The sequence below is a fragment of the Elephas maximus genome, chromosome 5 (genome assembly GCF_024166365.1).
Source record: "Elephas maximus indicus isolate mEleMax1 chromosome 5, mEleMax1 primary haplotype, whole genome shotgun sequence".
Taxonomy (NCBI): Eukaryota; Metazoa; Chordata; class Mammalia; order Proboscidea; family Elephantidae; genus Elephas; species Elephas maximus.
In genome coordinates, this window is record NC_064823.1 from 162,058,265 (window position 1) to 162,077,493 (window position 19,229).

The following is a 19,229-nucleotide window of genomic DNA, read 5'->3' on the forward strand; positions in this document are numbered from 1 at the left end:
TAATTCAGCTGACATGCCATCAGTTATAAGCTGCATCCAGTTTCAGTCATGTGAACAAGGAAAAAAACTGAATGTGAGTTGGTGAGCCACAGGTTAGATTTAAAGCCAGAAGACTTGGGTTTAAGTCCTGGCTTAGTCTGGGTTAGTATTAGTCTGTGTTGTCTCGAGGAGCAAAACCAGTGAGGTATATGTTTATATTTGTGTTTATATATATTTATATATAAATAAATAAAGGATCCCTGGCTGCACAGTCTTTAGGTGCTCGGCTGCTAACCGAAAGGTTGGCGATTTGAACACACCAGCTGCTCTGCAGGAAAAAGATGTGGTAGTCTGCTTCCGTACAGATTTACAGCCGTGGAAACCCTACGGGCCAGTTTTACTCCATCCTGTAGGGTCGCTCTGAGTCAGAATTGAATTGATGGCGATGGTTTATGTATAGAGATTCACTTCAAGGAGGTGGCTCACGCAGTGATTGGGGCTGCCAAGTAGGTGGCAGGCTGGAGACTGCTGTGGCTCACGGGATTGTGGGGGCTGGAGACTTCTGTGGCTCGTAGGATTGCGGGGGCTGGAGGCCCCTGTGGCTCACAGGATTGCGGGGGCTGGAGGTGCCTGTGGCTCACAGGATTGCGGGAGCTGGAGCCCCCTGTGGCTCACGGGATTGCGGGGGCTGGAGCCCCTTGTGGCTCACAGGATTGCGGGGACTGAGACTTCCGTGGCTCACAGGATTGCAGGGGCTGGAGGCGCCTGTGGCTCACAGGATTGCGGGGGCTGGAGGTGCCTGTGGCTCACAGAATTGTGGGGACTGAGATGCCTGTGGCTCACAGGATTGCAGGGACTGGAGACTTCTGTGGCTCGCAGGATTGTGGGGGCTGGAGACCTCTGTGGCTCACAGGATTGCGGGGGGCTGGAGGCACCAGTGGCTCACAGGATTGCGGGGCCTGAGACTCCTGTGGCTCACAGGATTGCAGGGGCTGGAGGCGCCTGTGGCTCACAGGATTGTGGGGGCTGGAGGTGCCTGTGGCTCACAGGATTGCAGGGGCTGGAGACCTCTGTGGCTCACAGGACTGTGGGGGCTGGAGACCTCTGTGGCTCACAGGATTGCGGGGGGCTGGAGGCACCAGTGGCTCACAGGATTGCGGGGCCTGAGACTCCTGTGGCTCACAGGATTGCGGGGGCTGGAGGCGCCTGTGGCTCACAGGATTGCAGGGCCTGGGACTCCTGTGGCTCACAGAATTGTGGGGGCTGGAGGCGCCTGTGGCTCACAGGATTGTGGGGGCTGGAGGTGCCTGTGGCTCACAGGATTGCAGGGGCTGGAGACCTCTGTGGCTCACAGGATTGTGGGGGCTGGAGACCTCTGTGGCTCACAGGATTGCGTGGGGCTGGAGGTACCAGTGGCTCACAGGATTGCGGGGCCTGAGACTCCTGTGGCTCACAGGATTGCAGGGGCTGGAGGCGCCTGTGGCTCACAGGATTGCAGGGCCCGAGACTCCTGTGGCTCACAGAATTGCAGGGGCTGGAGACCTCTGTGGCTCACAGGATTGCAGGGCCCGAGACTCCTGTGGCTCACAGAATTGCAGGGGCTGGAGACCTCTGTGGCTCACAGGATTGCGGGGACTGAGACTCTTATGGCTCACAGGATTGCGGGGCCTGAGACCTCTGTGGCTCACAGGATTGCGGGGGCTGGAGGCGCCTGTGGCTCACAGGATTGCGGGGGCTGAGACTCATGTGGCTCACAGGATTGCGGGGGCTAGCAAATCCAAATTCCGCGGATCAGTGGTACCTGTGTGATCTCGAGCAAATCACCGTAGACTTCAATTTTCTTTCTCTAAAGTCGGGACAGTCAGCTTCTTTAGTCACATCACCTAACTGCAGTGGGGTGGTGGTAATCCCAGACTGTGAGCTTGTCTCTGCCTCCCTGTTCTGGTCCCCAGCCTGCCTCTCAGCGCAAGTATGGTGGATTATTCGTAGTCCTCAATGAGTGCTTACTGAGTGAGTGGGGGAAAATGGGTGAGTATGTAGAAATAAAGGCAGTGGTTAATTCAACCCGTCTTCATTTCCTGTCTTTTTCGTTTTTGTTTTTTAGAAAGAAAGAACTCTTAAACACCAAGAAAGATCGTGTGAATCATTGTCTGACAATATGTGAAAACATAGTGGCGCAGTCTCTCAGGTAATTGCACTTTGAACTCTCAGAGAATGTAAGAACTTTATATTTTCAATGCAAATACGCTAGAATATTCCTTGTGTCCTCATTTGTCTTAAAACCTTTAAAAAAGTCCATTTAAAATAAAGGCCTGTCCCCAGATTTCTGGCTATATATATCAAGGATATCTAGACACAGTAATGAGTAAAGTTTCCATTTTGTAATCTTACATACAACAGTTGTAACTATTAAAATAATTGAACAGCATGTTTTTATTTAATTAGCTGTGCTGGTAACTGTGTAATTATTTAAAAATCCTTTTTGTTTGGTACTTTCACATTTTTTTTTTTTTTGCATTAAGTGGAACAGTGTGAGACAATCGAACGCAGCGTATCTTTTATTAACTTTTCTTGGCAGTTGTGGCTGTGATCCCGCCCCTGTAGCAGGGCCTGTGCTCCCGGGGTGGCCAGTGCCTGCTCACCTGCTCTGGGGCTGCTGGGGTCGCAGGCCGCGGCCCGAGCTCAGCTTTCCTTGCGTGATCTTTCTCACTGCGGTGAACTAGTGGCACCTTCTTGGGAAGCTTCTCTGCTAGTTCTCCTCATCCTCCTGGGTTTTGACCGTCTGCCTTCCTGACCATGGCTCCTGGTGGCTGTGGATGGTTGGATATTTCAGGCCTGTTTCCAGTGGCTGACGTGGGAGCCGTATGTACCTGTGGTATCTGAATTCTCTCACGCAGATGGACACCTGTGAAATCCTTCTCCCCTTGCTTTTCCCCTTGGAGTAAAAAAATTCATGTTGCTCTCCTGCTGGAAGTTGGAGAGAGTGCCTCATAATCTGTTAGAAAACACTCTTTGAAAAATAACCTTGACTTTAGTATATTTGGTGATTCACTGAGTTTTATTGCAGCCTTGCATTTGTATTTCATACTTTCCAAAGTGATTTCATATATAGTCCTCCACTTTAATTTATCTCGTGCCCTCGTTTGTGAAATATGGTGGATGATTTTTGTTTCTACCTAACTCAGAGAAATGTGAGGAAAAAAAAGAAATAGCAAATGAGACTATGTCCCCCCCCAAATTTTTTTTAAATTCTGTTAGCGTGGTATTCTATCAAACAGCACTATGTTAAAAGTAAAAAAAAAAAAAAAATTTGAATTTTTTCAGTACTACTTAACAGCTGAATGATTTTAGAAAGTTTTAGCTTCTTTGACCCTCTTGTTTCATCTATGAATTGTGAACTCCAGTTTATAGAGCTCCTTTGAAATCAGCTGATAAGTGTGAAAACACTGTAAAGAACTATATATTCCTAAGCTGCCTGAGAGGGGAATGTGTCCTTTTACGATGTTCGTTGTCCATAGTGTAAATTACCACTACTTTTGTGTGAAACAACCTTAACTATTTGACAGACGTTTGATGTCCTGCTGCTCTAGCACAGCTTTGTCCACCTGACCTCCACCATCAAGTCTCAGAGAACATTGTTTTACTCTGAAACAAGTTTATTGACCGCCAAAATGAAACCTCTCTTAATCTGACTGCTTTGTGCTTTGTACTTGTCATTTTGTTTCTTGATAATTCTCAGTGGGATCGATGGATTGTTGGCTCAGATTCCACATATTAATAATTTATGTTGAGATATCTTAAGATGGATTTTTGGTTCAGTTTGCCTCCTTCAATCAAAATGATAGTTAACAGTTTTCTCATTAGTGTATCTCTTCTGTTTTCATGGAGTAATAGAGACAGTTCAGGATATTCTTGTTCTAAAGAGATGCATGCTAATAGGAAATCTTTTTTTTTTTTTTTTAATTTTTACTGTGCTTTAAGTGAAAGTTTACAAATCAAGTCAGTCTCTCACACAGAAACTTATATATACCTTGCTACATGCTCCCAGTTGCTCTCCGCCTAATGAGACAGCCCGCTGCCTCCCTCTACTCTCTTTTCGTGTCCATTTTGTCAGCTTCTAACCCCCTCCACCCCCTCATCTCCCCTCCAGGGAGGAGATGCCAACATAGTCTCAAGTGTCCACCTGATCCAAGAAGCTCACTCCTTACCAGCATCCCTCTCCAACCCATTGTCCAGTCTAATCCCTGTCTGAAGAGTTGGCTTCGGGAAAGGTTCCTGTCCTGGGCCCACAGAAGGTCTGTGGACCATGAGCACCGGGGTCCTTCTATTCTTAGTCAGACCATTAAGTCTGATCTTTTTATGAGAATTTGGGGTCTGTATCCTACTGCTCTCCTGCTCCCTCAGGGGTTCTCTGTTGTGTTCCCTGTCAGGGCAGTCATTGGTTGTGGCCGGGCACCATCTAGTTCTTCTGGTCTCAGGATGAGGTAGTCTCTGGTTCATGTGGCCCTTTCTGTCTTTTGGGCTCATAATTACTTTGTGTCCTTGGTGTTTTTCATTCTCCTTTGCTCCAGGTGGGTTGAGACCAACTGATGCATCTTAGATGGCTGCGTGCTAACAAATAAGACCCCAGACGCCTCTCTCCAAGGTGGGATGCGGAATATTTTCTTAATAGATTTTTTATGCCAATTGACTTAGATGTCCCCTGGAACCATGGTCCCCAAACTGCCACCCCTGCTATGCTGGCCTTCAAAGCATTGAGTTTATTCAAGAAACTTCTTTGCTTTTGGTTTAGTCCAGTTGTGCTGACCTCTCCTGTATTGTGTGTTGTCTTTTCTGTCACCTAAAATAGTTCTTATCTACTATCTAATTAGTGAATATCCCTCTCCCACCCTCCCTCCCTCCCCGCTCTCGTAACCATCAAAGAATATTTTCTTCTCTGTCTACACTATTTCTGGAGTTTTTATGATAGTGGTCTTATACAATATTTGTCCTTTTGCAACTGCCTAATTTCACTGAGCATAATGCCTTCCAGATTCCTCCATGTGAAATGTTTCACAGGTTCCTCACTGTTCTTTATTGATGCGTAGTATTCCATTGTGTGAATATACCATAATTTACTTATCCATTCATCCACTGATGGGCACCTTGGTTGCTTCCAGCTTTTTCCTATTGTACACAGTGCTACAGTGAACATTGGTGTGCATATATCTGTTCGTGTAAAGGCTCTTATTTCTCCAGGATATATTGCAAGGAGTAGGATTGCTGGATTAAATGGTAGTTCTATTTCTAGCTTTTTAAGGAAGTGCCAAATCGATTTTCTTTTTAATTTTTTTTTATTGTGCTTGAAGTAAAAGTTTACAGATCAAGTCAGTTTCTCATACAAACATTTATATATACCATGCTATGTATTCCTAGTTGCTCTCCCCCAAATGAGATAGCACGCTCCTTCTCTCCACCCTCTATTCCCCATGTCCGTTCAGCCATGTCCCCCTCTGCCTTCTCATCTCCCCTCCAGACAGGAGCTGGCCACATAGTCTCAAGTGTCTACTTGAGCCAACAAGTTCACTCCCACCAGTATCATTTTCTGTCTTATAGTCCAGTCCAATCCCTGCCTGAAGAGTTGGCTTTGGGAATGGTTCCAGTCTTGGGCTAACAGAAGGGCTGGGTTCCATGACCTCCGGGATCCTTCTAGTCTCACTCAGACCATTAAGTCTGGTCTTTTTACAAGAATTTGAGGTCTGCATGCCACTGCTCTCCTGCTCCCTCAGGGGTTCTCTGTTGTGTTCCCTGTCAGGGCAGTCATCGGTTGTAGCCAGGCACCATCTAGCTCTCCTGGTCTCACACTGATGTAGTCTCTGGTTTATGTGGCCCGTTCTGTCTCATGGGCTCGTGCTTACCTTGTGTTCTTAGTGTTCTTCATTCTCCTTTGCTCCAGGTGGGTTGAGACCAATTGATGCATCTTAGATGGCCGCTTGCTAGCGTTTAATACCCCACATGCCCCTCTCCAAAGTGGGATGCAGAATGTTTTCTTAATAGATTTTATCATGTCAGTTGACTGAGATGTCCCCTGAAACCATGGTCCCCAGACCTCTGCCCCTGCTACGCTGGCCTTCGAAGCTTTCAGTTTATTCAGGAAACTTCTTTGCTTTTGGTTTAGTCCAGTTGTGCTGACTTCTCCTGTATTGTGTGTTGTCTTTCCCTTCACCTAAAATAGTTCTTGTCTACTATCTAATTAGTGAATACTCTTCTCCCTCCCTCCTCCTCTGCCTCCCTCCCCACCCTCATAACCATCAAAGAATATTTTCTTCTGTGTTTAAAGTCTGATAGTATTTCTTACAGAGCCGTAGAGGTCGTCCTTGGTCTCACTGGCTCAAAGAACAAATAAGTTTCTTTTAAGATGCTCTCCATCCCTTGCGAGGTGATAGGAATTGAATTGTGCCCCACAAAAATGTGTGTCAAAATCCTAGCCCCTGTACCTGTAAATAGCACCCTGTTTAAAAATACAGGTTTTCTTTAGTTACGTTAACGAGGCCATAGCAGAGTAGTGTGGGTCCTAAATCAGAATCAATTCTGAGTGTTAAAAAGCTGAATAGGCACAGGGAGAGACAGGAGGAAGATGTAATGCCAGGGAACCCAGAGAAACTCCTGGGGTCACTGACAAAGAAGGACCTCCCCCTGGAGCCACACGCTGAATTAGGACTTGTGACCTTCTGAACCTAGAAAGAACAAATTTCTGTTTTTTAAAGTTTCCCACTTGTGGTGTTTTTTGGCATGGCAGTACTAGGTACCATGACTGGGGTGCTGCTGTAATAAACATAAAATCTGGTAAGGGCTTTGTAACTGGGTAATGGGCAGAGACTGGAGGAATTTTGATGTGCTTGATAGTAAGAGCCTAGATTGATTTGAAGAGACTCTTGTAAGAACTGTGGATATTAAGGGCAATTCTGACGAGGGCACAGTAGGAATAGAGAGCTGTGGGGAAAGCTTTTGTCCTGAACAGAAGGCTGCTAGAAATGTGAATGTTAAACGTTCCTTTGGTGAGGCTTTAAAAGGAAATGATGAACCAGTTATTGGAACTGGAGGAAAGACGATCCTTATTAAGAAGTGATGGAGAACTTGCCTGAATTATGTTTGAATGTTTTGTGGAAAGTAAAGCTTGTAAGTGATATTCAGCTGAGATTTATAGGTGAAATCTTGACGACACGGCATCATTTCTTCTTGCCGCTTATGATAAAATACAGGAGGAAGAAGATAGAGTGAGACACGAACTGTGCAAAAAGAAACCAGAACTTAAAGATTTGAAAAATTCTGCTGTGAAGACTTAAGAGAGTGTGCCCTGAAACTGACACTTAGGGTGTGGCTGCACGTTTTTTAGGCCTGTGACCGATGGATCTAATAACCACCTCAGCAGAAAACCTGTCAGCTCAGACTGAAAGGGACAGTGAAGGAAGCTGTCTGCCTCCTGGAACTCTACAGGCAGGATGGGGGCAATGGAGCTAGTTGGTTGTGAGCACCTGTTATCCTCCAGGAAAAGGAAGGTACTGTCCTGGAGCAACTTGGAGACCAGCAGAACTGTCAGAAAGGGGTATGGGGCAGGGCCTCCACTTCCTGGGTTTCAAAGGGTGGACTCACTGTCCCCTAGGTCTCAAAGGGTAGAACTCCTGCTTGATTTCAAAGAGTGGGGGTCTCTGCCACCTTGGTTCTGGAGGGTTAGGCTTTTATTCCAGTGGGCCAAGAGAACAGAGCCATTGCCCAAAGTTGAGGTGCCAGGGCTGCTGTGCTGGTGGGCCAGGAGAATGAGGCCACCATCCCAGTGGGCCTGGAAGGTGGGGCTGACATCCAGGGCTGAGAGCCCTCTGCCCAAAGCCCAGAGAGTGTAGCCAGTGCTGAGATTTCAGAGGGCAGGGCCGTTGCCCAAGTCTGCCTGGAGAACAGAGGATTATTTTTAAGCCTTGAGTGTTAATGGGATTTGTCCTGCTGGTTTGGACTTGGTTGATACCTGCAATTATTTCTTTTCCACCAGTGTATCCATTTTAGAATGGGAATGTCTGTTTTACGCCTGACTCACCACTGTACTTTGGAAGCGGACACCTTGGAGTCTAGGTGTCACAGGTCCGAAGGTGGAGAAGAATTTCGTCCCAGGATGGAGCACACCCAGAGTCTCGCCCATACGTGATGCAGACGATTCGGAAGATGAGGTTCTGGACTTAGAGTGGGTGCTGGAATCAGTTAAGACTAGTGGGGATGATGCGATAGGGCAAACATGCTTTGCACACGGGAAGGACAGTCTCGGAGGGCCAAAGGGTGGAATGTTATGGATTGAATTATGCCCCCAGAAGTATGTTTTGAAATTCTAACTGCTGAGCCTGGTGGCACAGTGGTTAAAAGATAGGGCTGCTAACCAAATGGTTGGGTGTTCGAATCTACCAGCCACTCCTTGGAAACCCTATGGGGCAGTTCTGCTGTGTCGTGTAGGGTTGCTATGAGTTAGAATCAACTCAATGGCAGGTTTTTTTTTTCTTTTTTCTGATATCTGTAAACATGACGCTGTTTGGAAAAAGGGGTTTCTTTTGTTAGTGAGGTTATACCTGAGAAGAACGAGTCCTAAATCTTAACCACTTTTGAGTTATAAAAGCAGGATAGGCAGGGACACACACGGGGGAAGGCAGACGCCAAGAAATGCCAAGGAATTCCAAGGAAGTCCTGGGGCTACTAACGAAGAAGGACCTCCCTCTAGAGCCACGGCCAGAATCAGGACTTCTGGCCTCCCGAACGGACAAAATACTTTCTGTTTTTTAAAGGAACCTACTCATGATGTTTTTTGTTCCAGCAGCACTAGTTAGTAAGACGAATAGATTTCCGAGTGTATAGCTGAAGTGGATATTTTATGTAAATGTGATGTTTCGTGAAATCTTATTGATGGCTGGTATTTCCTGTTGTCCTTTCTTAAATGTAAATAAACCTTAGAACTTTTCTGTAGCCTCTGTAATAAGCTGGTCTTGTCTCCCGTGGTGTTGAGTGACAGCTTCTGAAGTTCTTTATACGGGGAATCATCTAAATGTCTCATACATGGTAAATGTGTAGCCAGTTTGGTGGTTTAAGCAACTGTTTCTAAATATGAATGAACTTCAAAATCATCTGGGAAACACATCAAAAGTGGAGTAATGAGAATACCTCAGTGCTGCGTTTCCCAAGCACACTTAAACCTTCTGGTGGGATACAGCCTGGGGATTTGTTTTTGACAAGTATCCTCTTGGGAATACCTAGGAAATCTCATCTGAGCAACCTGTTACAGACACAGGCTACCTTGCTAAGCTGGCTAGGTAAAAATGAATATAGAGATACATAGGTTTTTTTTTCATGTATTAGCATAAATCACTTAGAAAACATAGAGGTTAAAGATCCCAATTCACAGTAGCACCAAAAAATAAAATTTCAAGGAATTAGCAAGAAATACACAACTTTCCTGAAAGATGTACTTTCCTGAAAGATATACACTACTTTTCTTCCTGGATGGGGAGATTTTATATGCTAAAGTTGACTTTCTACAAAAAAAAAAAAAAAAAAATCAATAAAATGCATATACTATGGATCACATTCTAGTAGAAGTATTTTTGGACTTGTTAAGGCGATTCTGTGGCTCATCTCTAAGAATGAATACGTGCCGTCAGTAAAGTGTTGAGGCCTGTACACGCACATGCAGCTAGCAGCTGGACGTGAAAGCAGGCACGGAGAGAAACTTAGAGACATTTATATACCTGTGTGCATGGATTTGTTATAGAGATAGCATTTTATGTTAGTAAGGAAATGATGAGTTACTGAATAAGTGATTGTAGGAATAACCGACCATTTGAGGGAAAATGAGGTCTCTACCTCATATTGCAGACAGACAAACATCACATTAATTAACTAAGTGTAAAAGAAAATTAAGTCATTACCACAAGAATAAAATATAATCTCAGCCCGAAGAAGGCTAGTAGGATAAAAGGAACAGTATTTTCAGTATGTCAGAATCGCTCTTAAACAAAATGGAAAGCAAATTCCACTTGGTGAAAGTATTGACAACATGTTTATCAAAGGTTTAATACCCTGTATAAAGAGTCATTATAAATCAATAAGAAAAAGACAAGTATCAATAATTAAAAAATAGCCCCAAAACATAAATGGCTAGCTCAGAAAAGAAAAGAAAAAAAAAGGCAAACAAGCCTAGTGTTGCCGTTGTTAAGTGCCATACAGTCGGTTCTGACTCATAGCGACCCTGCGTACAACAAAATAAAACGCTGCCCGGTCCTGCACCATCCTCACAGTCTTTGCTGTGTTTGGGCCCATCGTTGAAGCCACTGTGTCAGCCCATCTCGTTGGAGGTCTTCCTCTTTTTCATTGACCCTCTACTTTATTAAGCATGATGTCCTTTTCCAGGGACTGGCTTCTCCTGATCACATGTCCATAAGTACATGAGTGGAAGTCTTGCCATCCTAACTTGTAAGGAGCACTCTGGCAGTGCTTCTTCCAAGACAGACTTGTTTGTTCTTCTGGCAGTCCGTGGTATATTCACTGTTCTTCACCAGTGTCATAGTTCAAATGCATCGATTCTTCTTCTATCTTCCTTGTTCGTTGTCCAGCTTTTGCATGCATATGAGGCGATTGAAAATACCATGGCTTGGGTTAGGTGCACCTTAGGCCTCAAAGTGACACATTTGCTTTTTAACACTTTAAAGAGGGTTTTTGCAGATGTGCCCAATGCAATATGTTGTTTGATTTCTCGACCGCTGTTTCCAAGGGCATTGATTGTGCATTGAAGTAAAATGAAATCCTTAACAAGTAGGCTTCTTCCAAATTTCTTGGCATAGAAAAAGGAGTGCTTGTAGGGTTGAGGCATAGTCATATTAAGTTGTCTTTATTGTAGGTATGTGGATTTCATCTTACCACTGACCGTGTTGTACTTCAGGATAGATACAGAAATGTTCTTTTTGACAACGTGAGGCCGTTCCCCTGTAATTTGTCATTCCCGGCATAATAGACCATATGATTATCCGATTCAGAATGGCCAGTACCGTAATTGTGTGTGTGTGTGTAACTGCTGCTGTCGAGTCAATTCCAGTTCATGGTGGGTGGCACAAGTGGTTGTGATTGGCTCTTAACCTAAACATTGGTGGTTTGAACCTACCCAGCAGCTATTGAAGAAAGGCTTGATGAACTGCTATTTAATGGTTACGGCCAAGAATATCCCATGAAGTGGTTCCACTCTGTAACACAAGGCGTATACATACATACATACGTACATATGTATAATTTTTTAAATGAGATCATTCTGTACTGTTGTGATTGTCCTGCAGAGATGGGATGGACCCCTGGCCTAAAATTTAGTTTGGCTGTCAAGACTGATGCACTTATACACACACCAAGAGGGTCTGAAAAGGCTTATGACTGACATAATGAGGCTTTCCGAGAAGAGCAGGGCAATCTCCTAAGCAGGTCTGAAAATGCCTTGAGAGAACAGAAACGGAGACTCAGTTGGGGTTTTTATTATGGTTAGGGGATAGGGCTGGTGAACAGAGGTTGGGGCTTGCGTGGTTTGAACTTCCCACTAGCGCCAAGGGACAGAGCACTCAGGCTTTCTAATCAGCACGCCCACATGTGGAACAGAAAAGGGAAGGGAAGCGATGAGACTTGAAAGTTGTCAGCAGTCAAACATCAAAAATGAATTTAGGCTCTTTATTACATGTGTGGTGGCACAGTGGTTAAGCGGCTTGCTGCTATCCAAAAGGTCAGCAGTTCGAATCCACCAGCCACTTTTTAGATATCCTGTGGGGCAGTTCTACTCTGTCCTGTAGGGTCTCTCTGAGTCAGAATCTACTTGACAGCAGTGGGTTTATTACATGTACAGTTCTGCATCTTTGTCTTAAATTTAGCATTGTTAATTCTGTGTTTAAGGAACTGCTACAAAAGCAGCTCACCTAAAGCTTCATTGTTAGATTGCTTCCAACATTAACATCCTGGGGGCACGCCAGTTTCCCTGTAGCTGATCAGTTATTTCTTCGTACTCCAGAAGAAAAGGATGTGTGGAGTAAAAACAACTCTGATTTTTTTCTGCAAAAACAAAAATAAAGTCATGGAAGAATAAAATGTAGCATATATCTTGAAGGCAGTGGGTCAATAAATTTCCCTTGAAAAATAAATACAGCTTGCTCAGGGAAAAGAATAAAAATAATTTTCTTGTTTGTGAATAGTTTTGCATTTTTTATGATGACGCTTGACTTTCAACTATACTGTAAAACATGACTGCAGAATACATGAGTCATGTATCTAATCTGTTTTTAAATATTGGTCCTAAAGAGTGTAGATACTTGTAATCATACAGTTGGAGTCCACACCTTCTGACAACAACAGACAACTCACGTCAGCTTCAGACAGGAATCATAAGTAACCACAGGTCTATTTTTTCCATTTGTAATAAAGAATGTTCCAACATCTTAAACAAAACAAAACGGCCAACACCAGTCCATTTCAGCTCACTAATGCCTAGGATATTGATGTTTATGCATTCTATTTCATTTTTTTATGACTTCCAATTTTCCTAGATTCATACTTTGTGCTTTCTGCATTCTGATTATTAGTGGATGCTTACAGCTGTTTCTTCTCTTTCAAGTCATGCTATCTCAGCAAATGAAGGTCCCGAAAGCTTGGCTCTGTCCACGTCATTAAGGTCTACTCTACTTGATGACTCTATAGGGTCGCTATAGGGTCGCTATGAGTTGGAATCGACTTGATGGCAATGGGTTTGGTTTTTTTTTTCTACTTGGTGAGGCAGCTCTTCCCCAGTCATACTTTGAGTGCCTTCCAACCTGAGGGGCTCATCTTCTGGCACTGTACCAGATGGTGTTCCACTGTTACCCATCCGTTTTTCATTGGCCAGTCTTTTTTGGAAGTAGACTGCCAGGTCCTTCTTCCTAGTCTGTGTTAGTCTGGAAGCTCCACTGAAGCCTGTCCACCATGGGTGACCCTGCTGGTATTTGAAATACCGGTGGCAGAGCTTCCAGCCTTACGGCAACATGTGAACCCCCACAGACAACAAACTGACAGACAGGTGGTGGAATAAGCATAATGGCTAACACTTATTTAGTGCTTCCTAAGAAAAAATGTTCACCTTTACTAATAATAACAGGATGAAACTAAAACAAAAATAAGTCTCTTCTTCACCTGTCAAATGAGTGGACATTTAAGAAGTGCTCGGGACTTTCGTCAGAGGAGCAAGAATCTTCCTAGAGAGTAGTTTGGCAGCCCTAGGATGCCATCGGTGTTGAGCTCAGCAGTTTTACTTCTGGGCGTATAGCTCTAGGGAAGTTTTTAACAATATTGTGCAGTGTTTTCATCCCATTAAAAAATTGGAGATAATTTTATTGACCTAAACTGAAACCAAACCTGTTACCATCAAGTTGATTCCAACATTATAGGACAGAGTAGAACTGCTCTATAGGGTTTCCAAGGAGCAGCAGATGGATTCGAACTGCCAGCCTTTTGGTTAGCAACTGTAGCTCTTAACCAGTTCACCACCAGGGCTCCTTTACTGGCCATGGGGAATGGAAAAGGCACATTTATACAATACCCATTGCCATCGAATCGATTCCAACTCATAGGGACCCTTTAGGACAGAGTGGGACTGTCCTGTAGGGTTTCCAAGGAGCAACTGGTATATTTGAACTGCAGACCTTTTGGTTAGCAGCTGAGACCTTAATCACTGTGCCACCGAGGCTCCACAGGTAAACAAGGGAATGCTAATTAACATAAAAAGATGATTGATATATATTTATATTTGTGACCGTAAAAGATAAGAAAAATATATTAAAAAAAAATAAAGTTTAAAAAAAAAAAATGAAAGAATTTTGCTTCTATCCTGGGTAGTACGAAGAACAAGATTTACTTTTTGTCCTGAAATGGTTGAAAAAAAGGGTAAAATATATGTAACAATGGATTTGTAACAAGGCACCAGGGCATCAGGTAAAGAATGGTGATCTTTGAAAAATGCAAAACTAATGAGATGAGCCCTATAGTTTCTCCAGCTTACTTCTTGGAGAGAGTTTCCAGGCTGTGACACAGGAGAGGCAACCACGGGGCCAAGCCAGCTGGTGTGCTGCGTGGAGGGGACGGAGCTGGTAGCCTGGGGAGGTCAAGGTGGCTAGAGGTCACAGGGTGTGATACCTGAGAGGAGAGAGCGGCATAGAGAGCGCTGGACACGTGCAAAAGGTCCCCCGGGACTTTAACTGGGTCCTGATAAACCCACGCTTGTGAGGACTGCACGGGGATAGAGTCATCTGACAGGGTTAGAAGGAGCAACTGCCGAAACTAACACAGGGCTGGGAAAAGTTCCCGTTCACACCAGCCGCAGTGGAAAAACGTCATTCACAGAGCAGCTGATAGAGAACTCAGGGGGGCTTTGCCTCAGAAATGAAGTATTGCTAGATTAAAGTATTGCTCTGATTCCACCTAATAACGCTTCAAAGCAAAACTCAATAGGATTAGACTCAGTAGGATCAAACTCATTCAAAGTGACCGCATCCCAGAGCAAAGTTCAAATACATATATAGGAATCCAGAAATACATAGCACCCAGTAAGGTGCGATTCCCAGTCTGGCACCCAGTGAAGGCCAGGGACGCACAACTGGACTCTGTTTGCCCGGAGCAACAGGAGGAAGGAGAGGCAGAAACAGGAGGAGGGATGGAAGGTGTGGCTAACTGCCTCCGTGAACTACTGCCTCCTTTGCCACGAGACCAGAAGAACTGGGTGGTGCCCAGCTACCAGCCCTGAATGTTTTGAGCAAAGATTCTATATAGAGGAATCCTGATTAGGGGGTGGGGGAGGAATGCAGAACATAATTCAGATTCTCATGGAATCCACACTTTCTGGAGCTATGGAGGCTGGATGGATTCTTGAAATTATTGCCCTGAGATAATCTTTAAAACCTTAAACCAGAAATGTCCCATGAAGTCTTCTTTAAACCAAACAGTAGTTTAATTAACTAGTAAAGAATGTCTGCCTTGACTATAAAAATGACTATAGTGCTTCTTTAAGAACTATCTATGTGGGACCACGTTGACAACAGCCACTCGGAAGATTAGTTAGAAAGCTTAGGGGGCAGTGAGTTTATGTTCATGAGGGAGGAACAACTTGGAAAAGGAGGTAAGAGGGGTTGCACAGCTCAGAGTATAATCAGTGTCACTGAATTGTACATGTAGAAATGGTTAAATTGGTGTATGTTCTGCTGTGTATATTCTCATCGACCAAAAAAATGATCAAGAATGCAAAGCAGCAGGAGAACATGATTCATAAGAGAAATCACTTGAGACCAACGCATAAATGACACAGATGGTAAAATCAGTAGACAAAAACATCGTGTTTAAGAAGCCAAAGAAAAGATTGAATCTATGAAGCAGAGACGCGATATTAAAAAGACCCAGACTGGGCGAAAGCATATGTGACAGCTGACTTCTCGTTGGGGACGCTGTGACCCAGCGGTCAGTGGGGCGTTATCTTCGAAGCCCTGCAGGAAGATACCGCAGTAGTCTACCCAGTTACGACACACCTCAAAAACAAAAGTGAAATAAGGACATTTTCAGGTATACAGAAGCTGAAGTAATTTCTGTCCAGCAGACCACGACTACAAGAGATAAAGTGTTTCGGGGAGATGGAAGATGGCACCAGACAGAAATCTGGATATATACCAGTGAATGAAGAGCAGCGAAAATGGTAATTATGGTGGGTAAATGTAAATGACACTTCCCTTTTATTTTTAATTTCTTTAAATGTTAATTGGCTCTTTAAAGCAAAAATAATCTGTTTTGGCATTTATAACATGTAGAAGTAACGTGTGACAACAATAGCATAAAAACTTAGAAAAGCAGAAATATGCTTATAGGAGGTGGCGTAATGGCCCCCCCCAAAGATACCAGACCTTAATCCCTGGATCCTGTAAATGTTACGTCATAAGGAAAAAGGATCTCTGCAGATATGAGTAAGAGGCTTGAGGTGGAGAGATTATCCTGGATTTTTATGGGAGGCCCTAAATTCAATCATATGTATCCTTAAGAGGGGGGCAGAGGGAGACGTCACACACACACAGAATACGAGAGAGAGAGAGAGAGAGAGAGAGAATGATGTGAAGATGGAGCAGGGAGAGATTTGAAGATGCTGGCCTTGAAAATTGATGTGACCACAAGCCGAGGAACACTGGCAGCCCCCGAGAACTGGAAGAGATAAGGAATGGACTCTCCCTGAGAGGCTCCGGAGGGAGCACAGCCCTGCCAGCACCTTGATTTTGAATTTCTGGCCTCGAGAACTATGAGAGAATAAGTGTCTGTTTTTTTTTAAGATATCCAGTTTGTGATAATTTTTTACAACAGCCATAGCAATCTAATACAATACTGTTGTTAATTTGTTACGCTGTATGTGAAGTAGAGTATGATAAAGTTATATGCTGTAAACACCAAAACAGGTAAAAAAAAAAAAAAAAAAATACAACAGAGTTATAAGTAATAAACCAAAAAAGGAGATAAAGTGGAATCACAACAATATTCAACCTAGAAGAAACCAGAAAAAGGGGAAAAGGAGAAGAAAGAGCACAAGGGAAAAACGAGACGAACAGTATGAAGGTGTGTTTATACTGATCATCTCTATCATAACATTAAAGTAAAAGGCAGAGATTTTCATATCAGATGAAAAGCAGGACCCAGTGTATGCGGCCTACAAAAACTCGTTTTACGTATAAAGACACGTATAGGCTACAAAGAAAGGAGTAGAAAGAGATATACTAGCACTAATCAAAAGAAAGCTAAAACTAATTGCTATTAATTCCGACTCATGGACACTCCATGTGTGTCAGAGTAGAACTGTGCTCCGTAGGGCTTTTGGTGGCTAATTTTTGGGGAAGTAAGTTGCCAGGCCTTTCTCCCAATGTGCCTCTGAATGTACACAAACAGCCAACCTTTTGGTTAGCAGCCGAGCACTTCTTGTGCCACCCAGGGACATTAAAAGAAAGTTAGAGTGGTTGTATTAATATCAGACAAAGTAGATTTTAGAGCAATATTACCAAGGATAAAGATGGTCATTTCCTAATGATCAAGTAGTTAGTTCATCAAGTGTACATAACAATCTTAAATATTTACGTACCTAACTACAGAGCTTCAGAACTACACAGAGCAAAACCTGATGGAACTGCAGGCAGAAATAGACAAATCCACGGTTACAACTGGAGATCTCAGCAGCCCTCCGTCAATAATTCCTAGAACACGTAGACATAAAATCTAGATACAGAAGATTTGAACACACTCAGCCATCTTGACCTGATTGACATTTATAGAACGCTGCTCCCAACAGCAGAATACACATTCTTTTCAAGTGCTCACGGAACATTTACTAGGATAGACCATGTCCTGAGCCTTTAAAAGTCCTGATAGCACCGACTGCCTATTTTAGAAAAGAAGAAAGGTCTCAGATCAGTGACTTCAATTTCCACCTTAGAAACTGGAAAAAGAAGAGCAAGTGAAACCCAAAGAAATCAGAAAACTGGACATAGTAAGGATAAGAGCAGAAGTCAGTGAACTTGTCATCGTTAGGTGCTGTTGACCTAACGTGACCCCATGTACAACAGAAGGAAACACTGCCCAGCCCTGCGCCATCCTCATGATTGTTGTTACGCTTGAGCCCATCGTTGCAGCCACTGCGTCAGCCCATTTCCTTAAGCACCTTCCTCCTTTTTGCTGACCCTCTACCAAGCATGATGTCCCTCTCCAGGGGCTGATCCCTCCTGATAACATGGCCAAAGTACATGAAATGAAACCTCACCACCCTTGCTTCTAAGGAGCACTCTGGCTGTGCCTCTAAGACAGGTTCGTTTGTTGTTCTGGCAGTCTGTGGTATATCCAATATTCGTCGCCAACCATGTAATTCAAAGGCATCAACTCTTCTTGAGTCTTTTTTATTCGTTGTCCAGCTTTCTCATGCATATGAGGCGATTGAAAATACCATGGCTTGGGTCAGGCGCACCTTAGTCCTCAAGGTGACGTCAGTGAACTAGAAAACAGGAAAACATACAGGAAATCAATAAAACCAAAAGCTTGTAGGGTCGCCATGAGTCTGAATTGACTCGACAGCGATGGGTTTTGAGAACGTTAATAAAATTGGTAATCCTTTAGCGAGGCTGCTCAGGAGTAAAAGAGCAAAGTCACAAATTGTTGGCATCAGGAATGAGGACAATGACATCAATACAAATGCTATAGATAAGAGAAGGACCATAACGGTTTTTTTATGCCAGTAAATTGGCAGCTTAGATGAAATGGACAAATTCCTGGAGAAACACAAATCACCACAAGATCTCTAAATAAGAAATAGACAAAATTTAAAAACTGAGACTTGGTTCGGTTGTTGGAGAACTTTTAAGTATGGTTGGAAATGGTATGTGAACCTACTTTTTCAGCTGTGAATTTTATGAAGTCTAAATACAGGTAAAGTCTTCCGGATGGAAATTTTTTGTCTGAATTGAGATGCGTTGTAAAAAAGATTGTTATGTATCTCAGTAATTTCTTCATGTTGTTTACATGCTGGTACTGTTTTGGATGTATTGGGTTAAATGAAAGGAGCACTGGTGGCACAAAGGTTAAGTGCTTGACTACTGACTGAAAGGTCGGTGGTTCAAACCCACCGGCCATTGCACAGGAGAAAGAAGTGGCAGCCTGCTGCCATAAAGATTACAGCCTTGGAAACCCTGTGGGACAGCTTCTACTCTGTCCTGCAAGGTTGCTGAGAGTTGGAATTGACTCAGCCCCAAGGGGTTTGGTTTTTTTTTTTTTTTGATTTGGGTGAAATACACTACTAAAATGAATTTTACCTGTTTCTTAATTTTGTTGTGTCTTGTAGAAAACAGGAAATGACATACGTAGTTCAGGTTGTAAATCTGTTGACAATGCTGAGTGTTTGAAGGCTATCCTATTCTAGCACCTCTTGGTTCTCTGTTCCCAGCTGTACTCCATTAGCTGTGGTCTGAAGTATTGCTGAGTGGCAAATTTTGTTTCTTGTCCTTAGACTTTTGTTGGCTGTTACTAATGCGGTGTTCTGCTTTCTCTTAGGCGCATGGCTCTCTTCTGACGACTGGTAGAGATGATTACCTAGAGCCGGGGCGGGGGGCTCCATTTCAGACGAGGCTGAGATCATGAAGCCGCAGTCCGATTGGGATGTTTCAGTGCGTAGCAGAGGCATT

The 19,229-nt window shown here is 43.7% G+C and overlaps 1 protein-coding gene across 4 annotated transcripts in view; it reads left to right on the plus strand.

The window, feature by feature from the left end:
• Positions 1-19,229, plus strand: part of HTT (huntingtin) — a 191,327-nt gene that overhangs the window by 27,019 nt on the left and 145,079 nt on the right. For all 4 annotated transcript variants that reach the window (XM_049886648.1, XM_049886645.1, XM_049886646.1 and 1 more), the window contains exon 2: positions 2,084-2,167. In XM_049886648.1, coding sequence (XP_049742605.1) covers positions 2,084-2,167 — 84 coding nt within the window. The remainder of the gene's footprint in view (positions 1-2,083; positions 2,168-19,229) is intronic.